At 34.7% G+C, this 24804-nt stretch overlaps 1 protein-coding gene across 1 annotated transcript in view; it reads left to right on the plus strand.

Moving 5' to 3' along the window:
- RAB28 (RAB28, member RAS oncogene family) overlaps positions 1-23623 on the plus strand; it is a 64693-nt gene extending 41070 nt beyond the window's left edge. The window contains exons 5-7 of the mRNA XM_010190671.1: positions 13423-13526; positions 16367-16444; positions 23517-23623. Of these exons, the coding sequence (XP_010188973.1) occupies positions 13423-13526; positions 16367-16444; positions 23517-23609 (275 nt within the window). The 3' untranslated portion in view covers positions 23610-23623. The remainder of the gene's footprint in view (positions 1-13422; positions 13527-16366; positions 16445-23516) is intronic.
- The last annotated feature ends 1181 nt before the right edge of the window (positions 23624-24804 follow it).

Raw genomic sequence — 24804 nt, forward strand, 5'->3', positions numbered from 1 at the left:
TAGTCCCAGTTCTACTGTCTGGTTTGAAACCGTCATATTGTTGAAATGTAAATAGTTTGAATTTAGTTCTTTGTAGTGTTTGAAGTGCTGTGGCTCAATTTAAGAAATTGCTGATAAATTTCATATCAGTGATCTGAATATCTTTGGTTTTCATTTCTCCTTTTATAGTTAATCGAATTATGTTATATTTATTTACTAAGCAGTCTTACTTTTTTCTGATAAAAGTAATTAAAATAAAGTTGAGTTGTACTATTAATTTTTTAACTACCAGTCGAAAACAGTTTGGCTTGGTAATAATTAGTTACAAAAGCTTCCAAATGGAAGAAAAACTGGGCTGCTGTCAAACAGGATTTGATACACATGGAACAGTTAAGCAGTAATAAATTGCCTAGTAACTGAGTAATTTCACTCAGATATGTGCCAATCTTGCCTCTACATTGCAAAAAGTTTGGAAGAACTGATGTTTGAAATTGCTTAATGCTGGAGGTTTATTGTAATAACAATAATACTGACTTGGCCTGATCTTTGAACATTTAAAGCATGTTTTCATATCCCAGTGAATGATTTCATGTTCAATTATAATTTTTGTTGTGGGAGAGCTCTCAGAGGGGTATGTAGGAGAAGCACTAAGTGTCTCCAACTCTTTATTACATCTGTTGGAAGCAACAATGAAATCAGGCATGGAAAGGCCCTGGGGCTGACCTGGGTTGGCTCTGTTAGGAGCAAGTAATTCAGAATATTGGATAAAAGCATCACACTTGAGAGGAGAGCCAGTTTTTTGACATGGCTGTTTGGCGTGAAGTCAACATAAGTATACCTGTGGAAATGATCTGTACAGATGGATGCAGCAGCAGCCATCAAGAATGCTGGAGTGGGTCCTGTGTGGAATTGTTCTTTATTAGGTAAATCCTATAAGAAGGACTTTTGTATTTATAGTCCATTTCCATGGCTTCATGAAATATATTACTTTGAGATATGTTTGTATGCAAATTTTGAGAACACTCTTTTAGGAACTCCTACATAAGGATAAAGCTTTTTCCTTGAGGTTATAGTATATCCAGATGTACTATTTTTGGAAGAAATTACTTGTGCGACTGTACCGAGCTTGCAAGGCACTGTAGAATGTTTGAAATATAGGCAGAACTGTGAATGTGTCTAACATTTTTTAGGAGTTTGGTTGGGGAAAGGTAGGTAGGGTTTGTTTTGTATTCTAATTACAAACTGCATCTAATATCTTAATAAGGAGATACCTGCCTTTAATAACATGAAAAATCCAGTTTTTCATATGCAATAGTGAGACTCACTTTGTTAACTTGCCTGCCCTTCTGAACGCTGATAAAGGATTCAGACCTTCTGAGCTCACAGAGGCAGCAGCTCCACAATCGGTTGGTTTTCCGGTGAAGCCGGTTTACAGCTTGAAGTTAGCACCGCTGCCCCACGGGAAATTGGATCTGTGACTTGATCTGGGTTAAAGAGAACATTGCAAAAAGGAATGGCTATTTTTAACATGGATCAGCTCATTGAGCTTCATAAGCTCATACGAGTTGCATGGCCTCCTAAGTAGGTGTGGAGAGAATAGTGTGCTGTGGCAAGAGGATGGGAGTGAACAGCCTGGAGTGGGACAGGTTGGTGAGATTTTCTGAGCTCTGGTGCTGGCATCAGTAGGTCTTGAAACTGTGGCTGGAAGCTCTTCCTGTTGTCTGCAGGAGACAGATGTGAGTGACTGAAGGTAGGATTTAAGAAATATTGTGTGAGTTTTCATTAAGATCCCAAGATCTTGACCTTATGAAATTATAATGAGCTTTATATTTCACCACTGTCAATCCTCTAAATCTTTGTGAATTTTGGAGTGATAAATCATTTAGTAGTGTTCTTAGTATTTAACCGGAGATGACTGTACCTTGTCCTGGGATTGATAAATTCAGTGATGATGTAGTAGATACATCAAAATCAGAGAAAGTACTTGAGAGAGGTGAAGAAAAGCTAATCCATTCATGGCTTCCGGAGATATTGGACTAGCACCATCTTCTGAATGTTTGGTACATTACAGCTTTATAGCTTCATTAAGGTATTAAAAAACGTTTAAAAAATATTCACTCAACTTTGAACTTCAGTAATCACAGTACTGTAATATCTTTTTTACACTCTATTGAGTTTACAAAATTGTTAAATTAAACCAGAACAAAGGATATCTACAGTTGAATTAGTGAAAAATTAAGGATTTTTTTCTTACACTTTTTTTAACCTCTGTCCCAAGATGTAGATTTAATATTATAGTGAGGGAAATTTTGTGAAATAAGCTACTGGAGCCCAGCTAGTAGCTCAGCTAAATCAATTTAAGCAGTTTTTCAAAAGTTTCAGAAATCCTGATAAAAATGTTTCATGTTGAATCAAAGAAGGATTTGTTATTTTTCTGACAGCAAGTCTTGTTTCATAATGCTTATGCAGTCATTGAAGTTCAATGTAGGGAAGTTTGGAAACTACTATCAGAAACAGTAATGTATAATCTAAAGAGAAACACACTTATTGAAGTTAGGCTCACAGAAATTAATTTGTCCGGAGGAGTTCATATGAGCATTTTAAAATATGTATTGCAGTCATTGTAATGTTAAAAATATTCTTCCAAGATTGTGAATCAAGTAATTCTGTTTCTCATATGTTGCTCTGTTAAAGGATAGTGTAAAATTGGTGAGAGAAAATGTAGATTGTAAATGATAAACCTTTTTTTTTTGTTAGTGTTGCTAAAACATGGGCAATCAGAAAATCACTTGAAACTTGTTTTTTTAGAATGTATATATTTACTTACTGTGTTTGTGAAGGATGCTGGATCCAAAAAGCAAAATACTGTATTTATTACTTGTAGAAACTTTTAAGAATGTGAGAAGAAATGCTGCAGCTAAAGTTTCAGAGATAGAAAATAATTATTACATATTTTATGCTCTATTGTTTTGGTACTTAATTAACAGAATTGCCATTTCTCCAAGATGGTCACTTTAATGCTATTACTGTATCATTTATAATTTCATTAGACATTTCATTGTTTAATGCCAGTGTGAGACTGGATTTCCAGCTGTTCTTGGGCATCCTGATTATGGTTTGTGTGAGTACAGGTTAGTCTGGTTTGCTTTGCTTTCTCGGTGTCGTTCAGTAAACACGTTCGACTGTGTTCATATGCTGTGCTGGTCACTGTGACTGCCCAGTGATTTTTGTAATTGAATTAATATAGGAAGAAAAATCCACCTGGTGGATGTCCCAGACATCCCAGACATTTTCTCATTTCTCCTTGTCTACAGGAAATAGCTATTTATAAGGGTGTTTGAGTTCAAATTAACAGTTTTAACTTAATAAGGAAGTTAAACTAATTGCTGTAAAATTTCTCATTGGCACAAAGATTAGGGAGCCTGAACACAAGTGTCAGAGAAGTTGAAAGTGCACAAAGCACAATTGCACAGAGCAATAAATTCATCGTTCAGTGCAACTTTGTGCAGTCTTAGGCAAAGCTTTATATTTATCTTTTCTTACGTGTTTCATTTTTCCATTTGTAAAAATAAGAATAGTATTTGCCTAATTTACTGAGACGAGAATTAGTCAGTGAGTAATCTGTTAGTAATTGCAAAGTGCTTATTGACTGACAATAAGGGCCGTGTAAGAATCTGACTGGATAAAAATGAACACTGAACAGACTGTCTTCTTTCCAGGAGGAGCTTGTAAACTTAGGACACATTTCTCTGTGGAAAGTAAAAACTGATTAACCAAAGGTGTGAAATTAAAGAATGTTAAAGTCCTGTGAGATGTTGCTTTTTAGAGAGAGTGGCATTAATGTGCTGAAGCTGGGCTGCTCATTCTCCATAGCAGCATGAAAAAAAGTGTTTCGGTTTCTTTCATTCACACCCCCACTGGATTTGTTAAGCTTACCCTAAGGGCATGTTTATTTAGGTCTCTACAATGCAGACACTAAACAGAGATATGAGGTAAAATCATGTGCACAGAGGTCTGTACTGCCACATCTAAACTCCTTGTGCCCAGATCAATACATTTCAAGTTAACTTGGTCGTCTCTTTGCTATGCCACACTCTGCTGTCTAGAGAGATCTGCAATGTACTTAGTCACTGGAGTTGCAGAGTACGGAGATGACAGTCAACACATGCCTTTCACCCTCCTCTCTTTCTGTGTTCTTATGACAACCTTTTAAAAATGCAAAAAAAAGTCAGAATTGTTTCAATTATGTTTTAATCCTAAAGCTCAGGAAGTGACTCAACTGTTTATTTGTTTAGTAATATCTTTTTTGAATACTTGTTTCCAGAAAGGTCTGCATAGGAGTAGGGATAAGAAGTATAGATACCTCACAGAAGGGATCAGATTCTATCAGTGTAATCTTAGTGTTTTCAGTCAAATGATAAATGGTTGCAAGAATTTCTGCAAAGAATTTATTGAAAAATGAAAATGGGAAATGTCTAGCTGAGAAAAAAAATCTTATTTCTCTTTAACTGTCTCTTCAAGCCAGTCATTTGTCATCTTAGTTTTGAAAAGAAACTTTGGTGAATTCTTTTTTCTTCATAAGTCATTTTACTTTGGTATGAAAAAATGCCTGCTGTATTTGCAAAGGTTAACATATCGTCTTAAAAATGACTTGTCATCTACCAAGCGTTACATGTGCTTGTTATTAGGTGAAAAACCTGTCAGGTTGTATCCTATATAGTTAGCTGGACTTGGTGTGCTGAGATGGAGACTTTTGCTTCTGGCTGCTCTTCTTGCTTTTTATTGAAACCTATTTTAAGTCTTGGAAATGTTAACCTTATTACTGTCTTGTCTTCCAAAGATGCACAAGAACCACTATGTGTTACAGCTTTAGAAAAAATACTGTAATCCTCTATTGTTTAACAGTATTTAAAAGTCTCATTTAATATGAGATGTTTTTATGAAAAAACTTTAAATAAAGGCTACAGCTACTTCCATAAATACAAACGAGACAGAACTTATCATGCTAAATACATTTTTTCTTCTTATTTCCTGTGTTAGAACAAACTTTTAGCATCATGAACCTGATTTTATTGTCTGAAGTACCCTTGTTCTAAGCAGCTCATCATGGACCTTGTGTCTTGTTATGTCACTATTTGAGAGGAAAGAGAATTCCATGCAGGCCTTGTACAGATACGTGAAGGACCATAAGAGATAGGCATAGAAATGGGCAAACCTCACTTCACAGGCAAGATGCCTTTCTGTTTTTAGCCAGAGACTTAGGAATTGCTCACCTTTCCTTTCCCATATTTAGGCATACATTTTCTTGTTCTCTATCTGTAGGAATTTGTCTTTCAATTTAGAAGGAGATCATATAATATATTTGGCATTTAGAAAGTTATCTTTAGAAATTTTTCTTTAATAATTGACAAGCATATCTGCTGATAATTCTAATTTGTTTAGAGGAGGAAGTATTATAATGTTCTGTGTAAATTACAAGAGGTTTTAAGCTATCAATTTTTTTTTGCTTTCCGAAACCAATAGTTTCCTGTTGTAGCTGGAAATGTTAAGTATTCAGGTATTAAAGTGCAGCTCCAGCTATTGTTATTCCACCTTAGCAAGTCTTCCAATACGACGCTTGATTTGTTACTCTGTCCTCTTAAAGAAGCATCAGCAGTAGAGCGTACATGACAGTGAGAAAGTAAACACATGCTTGCAATCAAATTAATGTATTTCATCTGTCTTCAACTAATAACAATCTGTCATGCTATCTATCTGAGAAGGGGCATAAACAGTTTATTTTGTGTTTGGAATAACTTCCTGGAGGTAGTTAATGTGACATGTAGTTTGTCTGACATGAGTATAACCAGATCAACACTCTAGATGTTTTCTTGATAACCTAAAAAAATTACTGAGAAAATCTGTACTGAAACTATATTTATATTTCATTTTGAGCTTCCTTAAATCAGAGTAGGGGCATAGTTTTCAGGACTTCTTTGAAAGTTTTCTTTTCTTGGCAGTTCTACAATTCTAGTGTGAGAAAAAGATTGAAAATCTTAAAAAAAAAAAAATCTACAAAAAGCTGCAGTTTGCCCTCCCAACATTTAAGTTTGAATATTTGAGAAGTATGTGGTATAGTAATTTAAAAGTACCAAGTTAAAACAGATTTTTTAAAAAGCTAGGTAACACACAAAGTCTGATAGTACTGCAGACTTGGTACAATTTGTTGTCAAATTAATTTATTATTATTTCTCCATAATTCTGGTTATGTTACTATATAAGATTATTATTAATGACATCAGTTATTTGTTATATCATATAATTTTTTAATTTGCACAGAAAGAGCCTTTGTATCTGATTGGAAAATGAAAGTGCACTTGCTTGAAGTTCTAAACAATCTGTTCAAATATTCTTTAAAAACTAAGGCATAATGAAATAGCTCTGTCTTTTAGTGGGAAAGCAGCAGGTTACTGGTAAACTGAGCAGTAAAAAGCTAGGGTGGGTTTTTTTTTGCTTTTTTTTTTCTAATTTCTTTGGGGTGATGGTAGAATTAGAATTAAAACTGGGTAATATTGCTTGTGGAAGAAGAGGCCTGAGTGGGGGCCTTTCTGGCCAGAGTACTGGGACCTGCCAAGCTGTGCTCTGCTGAGGTGCTATGGGGTACAGGTCTGATAAACTGGGCAGTAAATCCTGTAACCCAGAATGCTGCTCCCAGTATTCATCATGATTCCTGTTTTATTCTTTAGAACAGTGGATATTAGGGCATGTCTTGGAGAAATCCCATTTTTATTCTCTTTTTCATGCACTTATGCTAGTGCATGGGAGAAACACAAACTTTACACTCTGAAATGAAACTGCACTTGTTGAGCAGTGTATACTGCATGAAGATATTACTGTATGACAGCATTGTCTTTGTCGCTCTCGTAGTTTTTCAGGTGCCCAAGCTAGTTTTGTTCTTAAGAAATCAATCTAGAATAGTACAAAAAAATAGAATGAAAAAGAGATCATCATATACAGCCCCCTTTTTTGTGACCCTGGAGTATTTTCAGAAGAGAAAATATGTACATAATTTTAAGCACATGTAAATCAAATTAATAAATTATTAAAGCATTTTACTTGTCATGTCTGTGTGGGCTAATCATGATAGCTCATTATTTAAACATTATGTAATTGTATACCTTGTGTGAACAGCTGCAAATACTTTGCAGAAAGATTGATATTTCTTTTTTCACAGCATACTATAAAAGAATATATTTTTGTGCAGTACTGTTAGATTAATACAGATGTTTACTTATAACTTTAAAACTATCCTTGATTATACTAAGATATGAAATAGTTATAATATGCACAACTGCAAAACTAGATATTTGTAAATTCCTTTATGTGTTAATACCAACTTTAATAGCAAATGCTGTAATTTTCGGTAAAAGAAAAAGCTCATCTTAAACAGAAGAACGGCCCCTTAGTAACAGATTCCCTCGCAGTTATTACAGTTGTGAGCTTTGAAAGTAAAAGACTGTCAGATTTGTGTGGAGAGATGACCCTTTACTGAAATTCTCTGAACTGTGTCTCATGTTTCTTTTCATGCATATGGTTTAGAAAGTGGTTAGATTAGTTATCACTGGCATAATAATCTAAAATGACTGTATAGGGCCTTATAGTTTACAAGTGTAATCTCACGATCCAGGAGGAGTTCCAGCAAACTATTAAACATTCAGACTTGCTTAGCATGCATTATGCATGCCACTCAGCTGTTTATGCCATTCTGAACAAGTACCGCCACTATTTTTTCAGCTGCCTGGAAGTACCTGTACAAGTTATATATTTGTGTTTCTTCCAGAGTTACCTGAAAGGAAGATTCATGCAAAATGGATGTTTTCTGACTTTAAAAAACTGTAGTTTGACATGGGGTTCTTCTGCAGTGATGCTATGAAAGAAGAGACTGGCAGCCCCGGGAAAGGGACATAAATAGTATGAGCAGCAGCCTTTACATTCTGCATAAATGGTGTTCTTTTTAGATTATATGCAGTTATTGGCTTGAGTAACAATCTTGAAATAAAAATACACTAGTATTACATTTTTGGCACTTGAAATATTCTAAAACCACAACATTAATCATTCTTCTAACTGTTGATACATAGTTTAAAATACTGGCTTCATGTTTGTACCAATTGTGTTACTCTGGTAAATTTTTACATTTTTTTTTTATTATTGCCTTAATTTTAAGACAATACAGCTGTGGGATTTGATATCACACTTTATTCCTTAAAGCAAACTCTGGTGAGCTAATTTTATTTGTTCTGGTTCATTTCAGTGGAGCAGGTGAACTAAAGTAGTATTTAAGCTGCTTGACTATTGGTTTTCCACATATATATGGTGTAATGGAATAGAAATGATCATTTGTCCCTGCACAGTAGCACTACGTGGCGTGTTGTAGGTCTTTTTTTAATCTTGTGGAGTGGTGCATATATCTAAATAGTGTTAGAGAAACACATTTATTTACCATGGTTTCAGAGTCTCAAGTCAAAAGTAGCAGAATTATTCAATCAAGACTGAATTGCTGTTGAATGGTTTTGTGTGGGTAGATTGTAAAGCACCCATTTGTGTTTTATCTAGCACTTTCTAATATTTTTCTATTCCCTTGCTACTACTCAATAAACTAAAATTTCAGTGACTAACTCTTAAAGAGATTTGACTTTGTATAACTGTTTATACTGTTTCCAGTGTTTGCTCAGAATATTTCTATCATTTGATATCTGGCCTTGCAGACAGTAATTTAAAATACAGTTTCCTTTTCTGTTGTGACATAGCACTGTCTGTCAGTTTTCACTGCAAATAAGTGATGTATACCAGCTATTCAAAGGATAATGAAAATAATGTTTGTATAAATCACCTGAAGATGTGACCTAATTAAATGTCTCTGATCCTAACTTAAAATTACTATTTTGTTCTTGTCTTCTTTGAAATGTCACTTGCTCTCCATAGAGGTGACTGTGATGATCTTTTTCCTTACCTAAATGCTGCAATGTTGTTCTTACCTGCTTTTTTCTCACCTGCTTTTCTTCTCACATCTTCAGGAATGTGTTAAAGGAAGTATCCTTGGGATTTCTGTGGGAGTTCTGTACGTCTCTCCTAGATTCTGCTTTCTTTTTTCTCCCTCTCTGTGTAGTCTCACCTACAAATCAAAATAGAACTCTCCAGAGTTCATGAGAAGCAAGTATTTTAGTAAGCCTTACCTACTTTTGCTACAGCAGACACTGATCTAAGCTGGTTTCATCTTCAAGGGGAGATTTACACTTGCATCTGTCTGGCTTGATAGAAGTTATGTCTGAATTCCTGAAGTTCCTAATCTATTTTTTTATTGTGGCAGTATCTTTATGAGATACCTGTATATACAAACACACATAGATCTGTTAGCTATGGAGCAGATGTTTATCTTGATAGCTTTAATTGAAATTACTATTCACACTAGACAAGCTTAAAGGTGAGTGGTTAGTTTTGTTTCAGGGAAAGAAAAAGTTGGACTTTTGACTGATTAGTTAGAGTTACAGAAGAAGAGTAAGGCAATGAAGATAATTTTTGGAGAATATCTGGCAACCATGGGGTTTTTTTTGCAGTTGTTACATGAGCTTTTTAGTGTGTATTTCAGGCATAAAAATGAGCAAACTGCAGCAGCCTATATGCCCTTTCTTAGAAAGGGGCTTAAAAATGACTTCTGGGGCTGATGAGCCCCTTTTTCTGTCCTTATCAGGCCAGTCAGGGAAACAGTACTATGATCTATCTCTCTTCACCCACCCACACCCCGTACCCACTGCTAGTGATGTACCTCTGCTTCTCCTGATTGCAATTTTCATGTGGTTGATTTAAGTATTCAACTTAATGCAAATATACTAAGTGGTTCCTGTGTAGTCAAGGAATTAGTGCTGTACTCCTTTGAGTATTGCTTTACTAACTTATACTTGACTACCATTCCTGCCTGTTGGTTCCATTTTTAAGACCTTTAGAATTTTAGAAATAGTTGATTAAAGAAATACTCTCACAACATTTTATAAAATTTACACATCTTGGGGTTGCTTTAGCTTTTAATGAACAGAAAATGTAATTTATTAATGTAGATAGCAGAGTTTGTATCCAAGCACTTAACCTAAAGTGCTGGTTTGTAACGTTTGTATGCTTTAGGATTCACTGTTTGCAAATAGTTAAATCTCTTTTCACTTTTTAGGCTAAAATATGTGTATTTTCTTGAGACATCCCATTTCTAGCCTTCAGTTTATATTCTACTTGGTAAAAATGGAGCTATTAATTTTCCTCTGCTGTTGTCTTCTTTCGCATTCACTTCAGATGAGGAGGATGACTGTACCATCTGGCCCGTAAACTTCACTTTGGGTCTTTCTCTAAATGTTTGTGCTTGATGTGTGTCCAAATCTTGCAGATTCTTTCTTTGAGACCTTTGTTAGATATGGCCTATCATAACCATTACCGCAGTTATAATGTTCTTATTTTGCATCTTAATTGCAGTAATTCCTTTTTCTTGGCCAATGCGATGTTATCTAGTAATTTAGAATATTCTGCAAGATCATTTTCCTGGTTTGCAAAATCAAACTGTACTTATATATGTGACTCACTTTCTTTCTATCCAATACTTATTTGTCTTTGCCTTTAAACTTTTCATAGCTTAAGTGCATTCTAGTATCATCCTTCATCCCAAGATATCTACGCCTGCTGTTAATTGGCTCATCATATGAGCCCATATTGGCCAGCTGTTAGTTTTCTTTATAGAAAGTCCTTGCATTCCTTATAAACATCTTTTTTGAAAATCATTTTTCTCCTCCAAATTCCTCCTTAAAGTCTTTTTGCTGTGATGTCTAAATAAAAGTTGGACAAGTCTTATCTCCTGGTGTGCTAAGAATTCTGCCTGTTGAGCTGACCAATGTCTGTTGTTAAAAAAAAAAAAAAAAGGACTGGAGGGCAACTATTTACTGTGTTTTAGCTGATCTTCAGTAACTGTCTGATTATGCCCTTAGCCTGTGGCTATGCAAGGTAATTTGAGTTAGCATAATCGTCTTTCATTGACTGCAAACTGCAACTTTGTATAGTTAAATATTTATTAACGCTTGAAACCCTTTTCTTGTATTAAAACTGTACCCTCTTTCATTGAGAGTAATGTAAGAGGAATTGCCTTGCATTTACTGTGGGCTGAAAGTGTGCATATGGACAGTTACCTGGCAGTTATCTAGCGTAACAGTAACTGTACAGTTCATTGCACACTGCCCATAATTCAGAAGGCACAAGGTGAAATGTAAGTGGGGAGAGGGAATGAGAAATCCACAAAATTCAGAAACATAATTTCACCTTGATTTTCACTTCCAACCTTGCAGATTCTAGAATCTTGGGTGCTTTTAATTTTTCTACTGCAGTGAAGTATATGCTCCACTGACCGTATATTATTCTTGATGTTTCTTCAAATAGAAAATTGGAGGCATTTGAGGATATGTTTCCAATACGGCAGTGGTGTTTTCTTCCTGAAAATTCATTAACCTTTTACCATGCTTTTGTGTTCTACTCCCTATTCTGGGAAAGAAAGTTTGAGATTGTAATTTGTGAGCTTGTCTTTACAGACTTACATAAGCATGTAATGGTATTTTAGAGGAATACAGTGTAAATGCTGTCTTTTTTATTGTAATCGTGTGTAGGTTTTTGGAGTTCGGGTATAGTTGAAGAAATACAGTGAGTGAAATTGGGATGTGGGATTAAGGTTCCTTTAAGAGCCTGTCAAATAAAAATAAAGAATAAAATATTTACTTTTACCCAAAAGAGTAATTTCACTGTTGTATTTTCCAACCTGCACTTAAAGTTAATATGTGAACAGTGAAAATAGTTAATAGTGATATGGATTAGGCAGTATGATGTATTTTATTCTTAAAAGCATTTTGACAGAGGTTCTTTTCCGGTAGTTATTTTTCAGAGAAAAAAAGTTAAGAAGCTGTTACATAGACTGCATGAATTTTTAGCAAAATTGTTATCGACTTTGAGTTTTTTCTTAGTAAATGTATTTGTTTTTCCTATCTTTTTACAAAACTACATATTCTAAGGTTAGTATTATGAAAAACTGTACTACAAACATTAGTGTTAATAGCTTAGTATTTTAGTCCTTCACAAATTAGTGCCTGTGGTAACTGGATGATTTTAGGCCTGTTCTTATAAACAAGGCCTTACTGATGTGCAAGAAACAGTAATATGTGGCAAGAAGTCCACATTAACCAAGGTAAGCAGTATAAATGGGGTGTAGGAATCCCCTGTTAGACTAAAAATCTCCAAGAGAAAATCTCTAGAGTCTGCAAATTAAAGACCTCCAATATAATTTTAAAATAAAGCCTTTTATGTAGTAGGAGAGCATTTTTTCAGCTGATAATCAAATGACAGTATTATGCAGGCTTACTAGATTTGCAAATTTACAAGTTTTTACAAGTCAGTTGGGTCCCTTCCTCAGGAAATCAGTTTAAGTTTTTTTTTCCTGTATTGACTCAAAGAGCCTGGTTGTCCTTAAATCCTTCTGAATATATTTGCCTTATAATTTGACGGCATTGAGTCAACACCCTTATAGGAACTGTAATGCAATAAAAAGAGAAACTGTTCAATATAGTTTCCAGTTACCTTAGGATCAGATTTGGAGAAACTGGAATGTACACAATAAAACTGGTGCGAGACTTGAGTTCCATTTTGTTTTGGAAGCAACCAGTGCTTTTCAACATAAAATACCATTTGAAAGCTTTACTCTGGTTCCAATGGTCGTAAAATGATAAAAATGGAAATGTGTGTGACTCTTGAAATATGCATTTTATTGTTTTTAATTTTCTGAACCATACCTTTGTGGAATTTAAAGCTTCATATACACGTAACTAAGCATCAGTTTTTTTACTCCACTCATTTTTTATTATAGTGAATGTTTTTGCTCTACCATGTTCTGCAATAAAATTCTTTATAACTCATTTACATTTTTAACTTGGAAAAAATATGTAGATTCAGATGTGCTTGGTGTTTTTTGTAAAACTCTTTAGGTTACGCTGGAATCTCCAATATGCAGCATGCTTGCAAACAGTATATGCAAAATTTAATTCTGTCCCAGGTTTTTGTATTTAACTAGCAGTAAAGTTGTTACAAACTGTGTGTATCCAGAAATAAATTTGTCCTTTATTGCAGATAATAATTTGTTGCATTTGACCATACAATTTTAATCGTGGTTTCACTTTAATTTTGCAAATAAAATAAAACTGATGCAATTTGTTATTTTTATTTTGACAAATTATTACAAAAAGAAAGAAACTTGCATTTACATATACCTGAAAAGGAAAAGATTACATCTGATGTGTTTCCAACTAATAATTTCTAAGACAGATAACTATATGGGCTACATTGTAGTAACTTTTCATTTCTTCAAAGAAAATTTTTCCTTCTTATTTTTAGTTGACTTGGAGCATATGCGCACAGTGAAAGCTGACAAGCACCAGCGATTTTGTCAGGAAAACAATTTCAGTAGCCATTTCGTATCAGCCAAGACAGGAGATTCTGTAAGTAAGAAAAATAAAATATTTCAGCAATTTTATTATATCTCACATATCAAACCACTGAGAACTTTGGCTGCTACAGGTCCTTTCTGCTTCCTTTTATTTGCATGTAAAATAGATCTTTGTATGAGTGTATATATTCTTTATTAATTACAGTGACTTCTCATCTGATTTACAGTTTGAAGTATAGATTTTAGTATGGAAATTGTCTAGTTTATACATCAGCATGAGACCAGCTGGATCTCTGTTTGCTGACAGCCTGTAGTTAAATGTATTCCTTTGTTCCAGGTGGAGTCCCATCTATAGACCATCATTATAGAAACTCAGCAGTTTATAATGTCACAAGATTTTAATATGGGTCCTGAGCCATGAGAGACACTCCCTCTGCAAGTCCATTAAAATTTGAACATTCTGGTATTTATAATGCTTTGCAGAGCACATTTTTGAACAGTCTTTTGACTCTGAGCTAACAGGGTTATTTGTTTTAGTTGGAAGCGTATGGAAGAAAAGGTTCTTTTTCAGTTGACTGGATCAGTCAAATTAAATCACATTGCATTGTTTTGCTTGATTTCTGTCACATGCCTAATGACTTTGTCATTCCCGTAAAACAATTCTGTATCTGTCCTTAATGTTACTTATGACAGCATAATTTTATTTTTGTTATTGAACAGTAAGACCATGTTCAATTATATGGAAGTATAATTCTGTAACACAAATTGAATCACTTGTTGTTTTAAGATCTTTGATGAAACTTCTATAATAGGCTGCCTAATTTTATAAGATATTAGTTTTTCTGTACAGTATAAGAATACTGCTGTTACGAATGCAGTGAGTCCTGATTCTCCTTACAGTTTGTGTTAAATCTTTGACACAGTTTTTTTTGTTTAAAGTGTGATAATTTAGGCTTTTTTGTGCTAGAAACAGAAGAAAAAATTTATATGCACTTCACTCATAAAGTGCGTATCTGATAAAATTAATTCCTTTTTCACAGAGGCAATCATGTTTTGGGATTTGGTAATAGGAAGAAAAAGCAGTTCTTTCTGTAAGGTTGATATATTTAACATTACAAATTATGAAGGAATCTTACTATGTCTTTTTAATTAATGAATGAATGATAGCAGCATCCCACTGTGTATACTGATTGTATTTTTTAATTTACTGTTTAAAAACAAAACTAAATCTGAACATACCTAGAAAGCATTAACCAGAAATCTGTTTAAGTATCTACTAACAAAAGAAGGTATGAGGTATAGTTTACAGTAGTTCATTTTTAGTTTCAGTACAGATTTGAATTAACCCTTTCACTGTCACCCCACACTAGTCTTTCAAAATCTCCATGTATCTGGGTAGTTGTGCAGGAAAGACAAGGTGCTTACCCTAGACAGTGTTTAAGAAGAGATCATCCATTGCTACTGTGAACGTAGACTAGAGGATTCTTAAATACTCACTTAAGAGAAGTGAAGGAATTTGTTTTGTTTACCTCACATCTTTCCAACAGTCTCGTTTGCAAAAGATGATTTTGTATATGTAGAAAACCCCAAAAGTTTCCTCATGGGAGAAAAAATTTCATGAAAGATTTAATATAGCTAACTGTCTTACTGTCCATCAAATTACATAACTAAAGCACTGTAGTCATGCCTGATGTTTTGTGCACAAAACATCCTCATGGCAGGCAACCTCGCTCAGAACACCTGAGAGCCTGGTGTGAGTTAAATTACCTGGAAAAGGTAAGCCTGGTCAGGATTTCCTTTCTTGCTGTGTGAATGCTAGTAGAGCATAGACCAGTACTAGACCATGTAGTTAGAGAAAGAGAAATTATTTTGGAAGCTACCGTGGCTTTTTGGTTGTGCTACTAATCAGTTACTAGTTTGCATGTCAGCCGTAAGAAGAGATTGTGTAAATGGTATTTAAAAAATAAAATCATTGAAAATAGCTAAAAGCATTTACATGGGCCTTAACTTTCGGGGTGGCAGCTGGACTATGAAAAGCAATGTTTGTTAGTAGTTCAGATTGTGAGCTCAGTTGAATAACTGTGTAGGTAAAAATATAATGTGTAGCTTGACAATACAGTGCTCAGCAGCAGTGCAAGCTTAAGCTACTTTTCTTTAACATCTGTTGTGTTCTTTAATCTCATTTACAATACAGCTGCCTAAACAGTAAGATTGGTGGACTGGGTTGAGATGAAGTAAAGGAGTTACTTAAGACAGCATTGCCATCCCGTGTTATCTGTCAAACCATGTCTAAAGTTTAACTCTGTCTGGCTGCTGCATGCCCTGCAACATCTTGCTGGTTTCCTAGGTACTTCTGTTCAGTATAAGGCCCAAAAGGTTTTGTTAGACTCTTCAGAAAAAGTGTATCATTGCTTGGCTTTTCTATTGCTGATGTTTTTTAAGTGTGTGCAGTAGAGATTTTGGTGATGTTAATGCACGGTTCTGTTGTTCTCAATTTCTGAAACATACAACTCTATTGCACAATACACCGCTGATACATTTTTGTGCTAAACATTAGTGAATACCCTTATTCATATTTTATAGCACTGAGAGTATTATTTGAGAGGGAGGTTGTATAAAAGCTTGTTTAAACGTAGGTCTCTGGAGGCAGAGTAGAAGTGTTGCTTAACAATCCAGCACACTGTTCATTCCTTGTACCATTGTTGAGTTGTTTTCTCCCATTTTTAAACAAAATTGAATGTACCAGATGAGGTTATTTTCAGACCTGTTTTGCACAGGTCATAATTTTCTATATCTCGCTGTCTATGGTTCAAGAATGGTTTGATATATTTGAAAGATCCTCAAAGATGTCTGTTTTTAATAATTTAAATGCAATTTAATTTTTTTTCATAGGTCTTCTTGTGTTTTCAGAGAATTGCTGCTGACATACTTGGCATCAAATTAAACAAAGCAGAATTGGAACAATCACAGGTGATTTTCCACAGATACATGCTTTTTCTTAGCATATTATTTAGTATATAAAAAAAATCTCATTGCAAATTAGTAACTATCCTTTAAAGCAAGCTGCATCTGTCGTTCTGAAGACAGTTACTCATTTTTACAACAGCTTTTTAAAAATATAATAATTCTTTATTAATCTTGGAAAACTTGCTGAAAGAAAGAAGTCTATGTTCAAAAAAATTAGGAAAAACTTCATTTTGACAGCTGTTTGTTTAAAAACAGTACTTTAAATTAGTTTAGAAATTAAAACCTCTCTATATGTATGCATATACAGGTATCATGGAAGATAGTCTAATATATATATTAAATAATGTAAATTGATGTCAGATACAGTTTTTATGACAATTGTTCTTTTTTAATTCTTTGCATATTTAAAACCAAATTTCCTTTTAGAACACTACAGATTTAAGTGATTGAAGGCATAAGCTTCTGTGAGTGGAAATGTTCTAAATCGATCTGCGTTTTAGTCATACAGGAGAAAAGATTTGTCAATGAGAGAGTCAGAAATTAACCGTATCAAATCCTATGTTTGGTTAATCTCAGATGTTAGTCTTCATTGTGTGCCTGTAAAATACAGGGCCTCAGTAGTGACTGTCTGCCTTGGGAAGGAATATTGGCTTTATAATGTCACTATTTCCCATTTTATTCTGATGTGGAAATGAGAAATGAACCCTGTTCTGGTTCAGGATACCCATTCTGAACAACAGGCAGACCTGTGGGAGCCATGTGTGAGGGAAGCTGTTTCAGCTCCCTGGTGTCTGCAATTATTTTTGTTGCTGTACCAGTCCCAGATAATCTCCCCCTACAGGAGCTGCATAGTTTTTGCCTTTGCATTTTGTGTTTTGTTCTTTGCATTGTGAGTGTTGTCTTGAGGATTTTCTGCCATTTCCTCTGCAGTAAGAGAGGGCTGAGAAGGGGGATAATGTTTCCCAGCAATAGGTGGGAAGATCATCAAGAAGGTTGTCCCCCATTCTCTTACACTGGTTAGCAATGAGTTAGGGTCATGGCACAGCCCTGCTGCATATCCTGCTCTGAACTGGAGCAGAGCTTTGTTGTGGTACATGCTGTTCAGTAATTGTTGTTATGGCATGTTGAATTAATTGGGAAAATAAGTTTTTGCTATTTTAAATTTGACCTGCAACTATATTTATTAAAATGTGAGGACTTGCTTGACTGTATCTACCAGAGCTGGAAGACATTTTTTATCAGTGAAAGTTAGTAGGTCAAAAATGTGTTAATTGGGTTTTCTAATATAACCCTTTTTCCCTTACCTCCTTCTTCCTAGTTCCTCCTTCTAAAAATAGTTTTTCTGCCAGTAAAACTGTGTGCATAGGTTTAAACCAAAAAGATTTTATACACACTCAGTTTCAGAAACCTAAAAAACAAAGATTATACTACTGAGGCAACACTTACGATATAATGACATTTGAGATTACAGTACTGTTATTTTAAATTTACTTATTCAACCAAAATGTGACTGTTCTAGTGGTATAATATCCTGGAACTGCTAGTTACTACCAACATTAAAGAAGTATCACAAAATAAGTCAACAAGTTTATTCAAAAAAAGAGCCAAAACATTTCTTTCTTATAGCTTGGTCTCCTGCTTTTTGAAATATACAATAAATATGTAATTTCTGAAAGTGTTTTGCCACACCAGTATTTACAATTTGTGTTTAAGTGGTTAACTAAAAAACTGTATTGCAAACAGTAAAATGGTAAGATATACTTACAGTGCATAACTAACAAGCAAAGCTAAGGATCTTCAAAAAGCTGTAATTTATAGGCAGAGAAATATTGAGTGTGTCTTTTCAATGATCTTTTACTAGTAAGACAACATCTGTCTATTGTTCTGAGCTCTCTGGTTACTTGCATATAAATAATACAGCACGTAAAGAGTTCTTTATTTTTTCCTTTGGTTTAGCTAGCACTGGAACATCAGTCTTAGACCGTGCTGTGCTCTGTGGTTTTATGTTCCAGTAACTCAGGTGTAAGCTTGTGGATAGCTATGCAAATACCTTAAATTAAAAAGAGAATATGATAAATAGGGTTATACAGAAAATTGTAGCTTTCTAAAGAGAGTGTCTGGTTGTAGGTTGCTTTCAAAGAACCTCTATAGCTCTGACTCAAGAGTACATAACCTTCTATGTCAAATTGGTATCAGCTTTAAGTGGGCTTCCTGCTGCCTTAGTATTGTAATTACAGTTTTTGATTTTGTTGAGCAGGTCAATGGAATATGCAAGATGTAGATCAGACAAAGTCAATATTATGCAAATTACAGTAGCAATAGCCTATAAATAGTTAATATGCATAAATTATATACTCACTGTGGCCCGCACATTACTGTTAATGTGAATCCAAGCGGTAGGGATTTTAAAAAAGGTAAAACATCCCCCTGAAAAACCAGGAACAACAACAAAAAGAAAAACAACCAAAAAAAACACAAAGAAGCAAAGCCAGTAAAAGGGGTTGGACAGAAAAGAAGCTTTATTGTCACCATTCAGGTACAGCAGAAGTCACTGCGTAGTGCTACGCTGTTCATGCAGCTAAAGAGAGAGCTGGAAAGCAACTGCCTGACTTTGCAGAGTTCTGCTGATCGAGCACAGTTTCAATCTACTCCGAATAAGCAATAGTTCTTTGTTACCAGTAAAACGTTTGCTTCCTTTGAGAGTGCTGTTTTGAGTGGGCTGTAGGAATTGCCCCAATTTAAATCAGTGAGAAACCAATGGGAATTGTATTGGAGTGTCTGTCTGTTAGCTGTGTCTTAAGGTTCATTGTTGTATGAAACCAAATACCCTGGTCACTTCTTTAGACAGAGAAGGGTAAGTCTCTATATAATACTGGAGAAGGAAAACTTTAACCTTCATATCCTCAGGGAGATGAATAGAAGGACATTTCTTGAGAGAAAATGTATTAGACTGCAGTGGAAAAGCCTAATTGAAGCAATGTGTAGGTGCTGTTTCCCAAAAGCATGGAGCTGATCTCTTGGCTAGAAGGAGGTGGTGTTAGATGATGTTGCCATTACTAGTTGTCTGGTTTACCACAGACTTCTTTTTAATGATAGGTACAGTTCTCTTAGTGTGGTGGTAGTGGGTTTTTTCTTATTTCCATTTGCAAAATGGGCACAGGGCTTCCTTAAATTGTGGCACAATTATGTGAATGTGTTCCTTAAAATTTTTAGACTTCTAATACTCTAAGGTATTGGATTATAAAAGGAGATAGGTAGGTAGATAGATGAATGCTAAATAAATGCTACAAAGAAACAAAACCAATACAATAGTAAGTGTGACTCATCCTTAAATCAGTAAGTATGCAAGTGTTGACTTGGATTTAATCTTTAGACAAACAGTAAAATACACTTCCGTTTTTACATATGTGCAGTATTTACCCGCTGGATTATATATTTGAATTTTTCCTATTTTGTGTAATGTATGATTTTCCTAATTTTGAAAAATGAGAAGGTTGCTGCTTGAATGTGATTATCAGAGAACATCAGATGTCTACATTCATTCTAGGTGATAACAAAGTTTAAGATGAAATACTGAGTAAAATGCCAACAGTGAAATGCTATATGTGAATTATATTTTATTATATATTTCTTCATTATTACTGGTTATCTAATATTGAGAATACTCTTTAAAATTTATTTCCAGCACTTTTGATTTTATGCCTGTAGATCATATTTCTTGTGTTTAAAATCAATGATAATTGTCACAGTCATGAGAAAGATCTTAGCAGTGACTCAGAGGTGATTAGAAATAAGTAACAGGGATCCTGAACACATTATCTGAACTTGTATGAATTTGTAGGGCTTGACTCATGACTTTCGAGCTTTGATGACTGACAGAACTGCAGAAGCTCTTGTGAAAAGTGGATGGGGTTCTTGGTCCCCTTCAAATTAGCAGCACAGCTTCGGTTAATTAGCTGCAAGGACAAGCCTTAGAAATGAAGTTATTTACCATGCATTGTTTTAGAAAACAGCTGCAGCAGTTTAAGATATTAATGCAACCCAAGCTATTTGTTATTGCCCTTTTGCTGGAATTTATCACTCCCACAGCAGAATCGGAAAATGGAAGGCGATCGTGTGCCTTGGCCACATCAGGGTGAAGTTGAGCAGCTTAGCTTAAATTGCTGCTGAAAGTTGTTTTTAAGTGAAGCTGCCAGACTTTGTGCTGAAGCGGATGAGGTGCAAGTACACGTTGCATTCCACCAGCTCTCCTTTGGCAGCAATGATCTCCAGCAGAGGAATAGGACAGACATTTGGGGGTGGTAAGTTTTTAAACTATCTCAGCTAGAGCTACTAAACCTTGTCTGTTAACATGCTGAGATGACTGTTAATCAAACCTTTATTTGAACAAAACTGTGGTGAAACAAAGAACGAGATTACTCTTTGTGCGTGACTGGAAAGTAGAGCATGTTTTGGAAGTGGAACAGTTCCAAAGTAAGAAAATTGCAGATTCTGACTTATTTTCAGTTCTCAAAATACTCTCCCTTTTAAATCGCAAGGGTCTGATGAAATTTGAGGAAATAGCTCCTTTACTAATCAAATGTTTTTCTTTCTATATTTTTTACTTTCAACTGTAGTGTAAAAACTGCATGGGGTACAGCTTTGTTTCTTGGCATTGGCAAGAGCTAGCATTTTGTACGTGATATGTAGTTTTCTCCTTAACTAAACGCCAGTTCAGCAAACTAGGGAGTGTGTGCCAGCTTTGTACAATAAAATGTTTGGAAGATAAGTCAGATCTGAAATTCAGAGCACCTGCACCGAGAAAGGTTATTTCTCGTTGTTCACAGTGGTTTGAACCATGGCAGTGATACGCCTGACATAGAAACTGATACAAAGAAGCTCAAGTTTTTAATTGCCATGAGGTTAATAAAAGAAATGTTGCAGTGATAATTTTTTACTCTTGTTTGGATGAAATTCCTTTAGAAAATCCAAGTCATTTGTGATAGTCAGTTTATTGCTACAGTGTGCCTAAGCATGGGTCACTAACCTGCCTGTGTTTACGGGATGGGATTTAGACCAGTGTTTTGAGGAACAATTAATTGCCTACTGATTGCAAGGCTTTTTTTTTCCTTCTCAGCACTAGTCAAAAGATTGGTATGAAGAAACTAGGTCCTGTGAGGTCAGATAACACTGTTCAATGCTAAAACTCCTACTACTGCCTTACATGGGATTTGGCAACCTTTCCCTTGATAACATCAGGCCAGGACTGCAGTAAATCATGGGTGTTGTCCACTAGATAAGATAATATGAATGTGATCAATTAAACTTAAGAAGAGTACATCAGCAGCTAATAAATCCAAATCCTTTACTGGCCTATTCAATTACTGTTGCTTGTTTGACATACAGGTTTTATTTACAGAGGTAATCTTTAGCATATACTGTTTATATATGCATACAATCCAGTTTATACATTGTTTCCTTTAATATAATAGTATTTATTCATTTATCCATTCATTTTAACCTTGAAATTAGTTGTGTAAATGTTGAAGTATTTAAGAAAATAAATATTAACTGGTTTAAGGTATCTTTCATAGCAGAACTACTTCTTCTGTTACTTTTTTGCTGACATTGTTATATTAATTTTTCTTCTCTTCGCATGAACACTGACAGTGAGAAAACTTTCAACAGTTTTGTTTGTCTTTAAGGGGAAAAATAAGAGCCTTTTATTTTTATATGAAGTAAAGAAAAATCAAAGCTTGCAGCACTTAGATGTGAGGATTTTAATTTATGTCACTGTGTTTTGGTTATATATTTAGTTATAATGCGATAGTTATGTAATGGAAAATATGCATGTGTACATCTAACACACTTGTTACACTTGTTGATAGGAAGCTGATTAATGCAATATTTAAGTACCCTGGACTTAAAGGAATAGGCCATTGTCATCTTTTCTTCTACTGACTTGTCTTCCTTTTTATTCTGTCCCTTCACTTGCTTTAATACACTTTCACTGATTGCATGTGTGAATATCTCACTTTGGTGCTTTGAAAGGGCATGTACTTGAAGAGGCTAGAGAAGCTCATAGTGGTGCTTTCAGCTAGACATGTTGCTCTTGCATCAGCATAAGGCCTGGAAAGAAATGCACTTTTGTTTTGCTTCTGCATAGTCTTTTTGAGTCATTAATTCATTCTTTTCAACAACTGATCAATTTCTCCATTTTTTTCCTTCTCTCTTCTTTTTACATTCTTCTCCTTCCCCTCTATCCATTATGTTGATATGTGATTAACAGCATGTTGTCAGGGCAGAACTAGTGAAATATCCTGAAGAAGATAACCAACGTTACAACACTTCCAGCTGCCAGAGCAAAGTCTGCTCAATGCAGTAGTTCAGGTATTGATGGAAAATGTGGGGTTTCTTTTAAGCTGCATTGCTTTTACATGAGGTAACAACTGTTACAGTAAGTTCTATTGGAAAAATATATTCTGTATCTGTAAGCACTTCTAATACTTAATATTTTAGTTTGTGTACAATTACACGGTATTTCTAATACCAGATAGTTCATAGAAACTTTGAAATACTTCATGTTACTGTATTAGGAAGGTCCTTCAGTGCTATATATTCAAAATGTTACATAGCTGCCTCAGATCGAAATGAACACAAACATGGATTCTCATTTTCCTCTCCTCATATAGGAGAGACCAACAGTAAAGATGGAACAACAATTACAATTTAGGCAGCTATTCTTAAAGAATGTATACCATAGTCTTTGTAAACAAATACTGTTTTATTTCCATACAAAACAGTATTTATGGAAGTAAAACTGTACTCACTGCTTTTGCAAAGAAGTCACATTCCATTTGTAGCGTTGTGAAAACCTGCCAAGGCACTTCCTTCAGCTTAGTATGGATACACTGATATTTAGAACGAGAATTACCACCTGATGAGACTTTCTGTAAGGTTATGAAAAAACCCTGAATGGCGTGTGTTTTGCCTAATTTTTTTTCCCCTTCATATTTCATAGTAAAATATCTGTTGAATGCTTTGCCAGGATGAAGATCATGTTTTCTGATTGTTACTGTGTTTTCTTTTATGACAGAGGGTGGTGAAGGCAGATATTGTCAACTACGGTCAGGAGCCTGTGACAAGAACCGTTAATCCTCCTAGAAGCTCAATGTGTGCAGTTCAATGACCACGCTGCTCTCCTCTGTTTTGATAACTTTGGTGGTCCTTCTACCTTGACACAGGCTCTGGGATTACAGGAACTTTTAACAGTGACCATCACAACAGTGCAATTAGAGGTTTCAATAATGTGTTGCACCATAGTATGTTGAGAAGCAGCAGGCAGTTTTTTGACTGGCTGAAATTCAAACATGAGACCACACATTTTTAAATATTAAGACCTATATTCTTTTAAATTATATTTAAATAATGCAGTATAGCTGTGTTTATATGTTTCCTCCTATCTGATCTTTTTGAAAAATGGATGAAGAAGTTCTGCATTCAGAATACTTTTAAAGACATCACCATGGAAGGATATTTTGCCAAAGTATTTTAAATTTTTTTTTCTCTCTTTTTTCTTTTTTTTTTTTCTTTCTCCAGTGATCTGAACTAACACTCAGCAAAATGTAATTTGGAAAAGCTATTGCTGGAATAATTTTAAGCACATAATATATTTTATCTAGGGATAATTTGGAAAGTATTCCTTTAATATATGTACATAGTGCAAAATGTATGATTGTATCCAGTAAGAAGCAGTGCTTGAAATAAAGCTGTAATATGAAAATAGTTAATTTTCTGAAGTCTCAAGTTGTCCCCATGGATGCTTTGAAAATGCTAGTGTTTTTGTGTATTTTTATTACCACATCAGATTTACTTTTTGCAGTAGTAGATATGCTCATGTGTCTTCATGAATATGGATAAACCTCAGTCAACAGTTTGGGCTGTAAATGTTGAGTGATATGTTCAGCGTGCATTAGAAACTGTTGATGGATCAATTAGGATCAGTCACTTTTAATAACTAACTGAATGACTTTTGGCCTGGTACTCTTTTCTTTCTAGTTCAGAGTAAACGACAAATAAAAAGCTGTCTGCTCTGTGATCATCACATTTCTCCTCTGTTCCTTTCATAGCAGTCTCTTCTAGTCATCCAGTTCTCTGCTGACACATCTGAACAGAAGGCTAAGGAGAGAAAAAAAAATTAAGCCAACTTGATTCCGAACTAGTCTTCTCCTGTTTTAACTCTAGCATGTGTTTTCTTATAAAGTACAACAAAAAATTTGTAGATTTAGAAAATTAGTGAGGCCGAGTAAAGGAAGCTTGTATGTCACAAGTGAGTATGATAAGGTCATTCAAGCAAGTGTTCCTATTAAGGTATTCTAGCAAGT

The sequence above is a fragment of the Mesitornis unicolor genome, unplaced genomic scaffold, assembly GCF_000695765.1.
Source record: "Mesitornis unicolor isolate BGI_N332 unplaced genomic scaffold, ASM69576v1 scaffold22370, whole genome shotgun sequence".
In the NCBI taxonomy this organism is placed as follows: Eukaryota; Metazoa; Chordata; class Aves; order Mesitornithiformes; family Mesitornithidae; genus Mesitornis; species Mesitornis unicolor.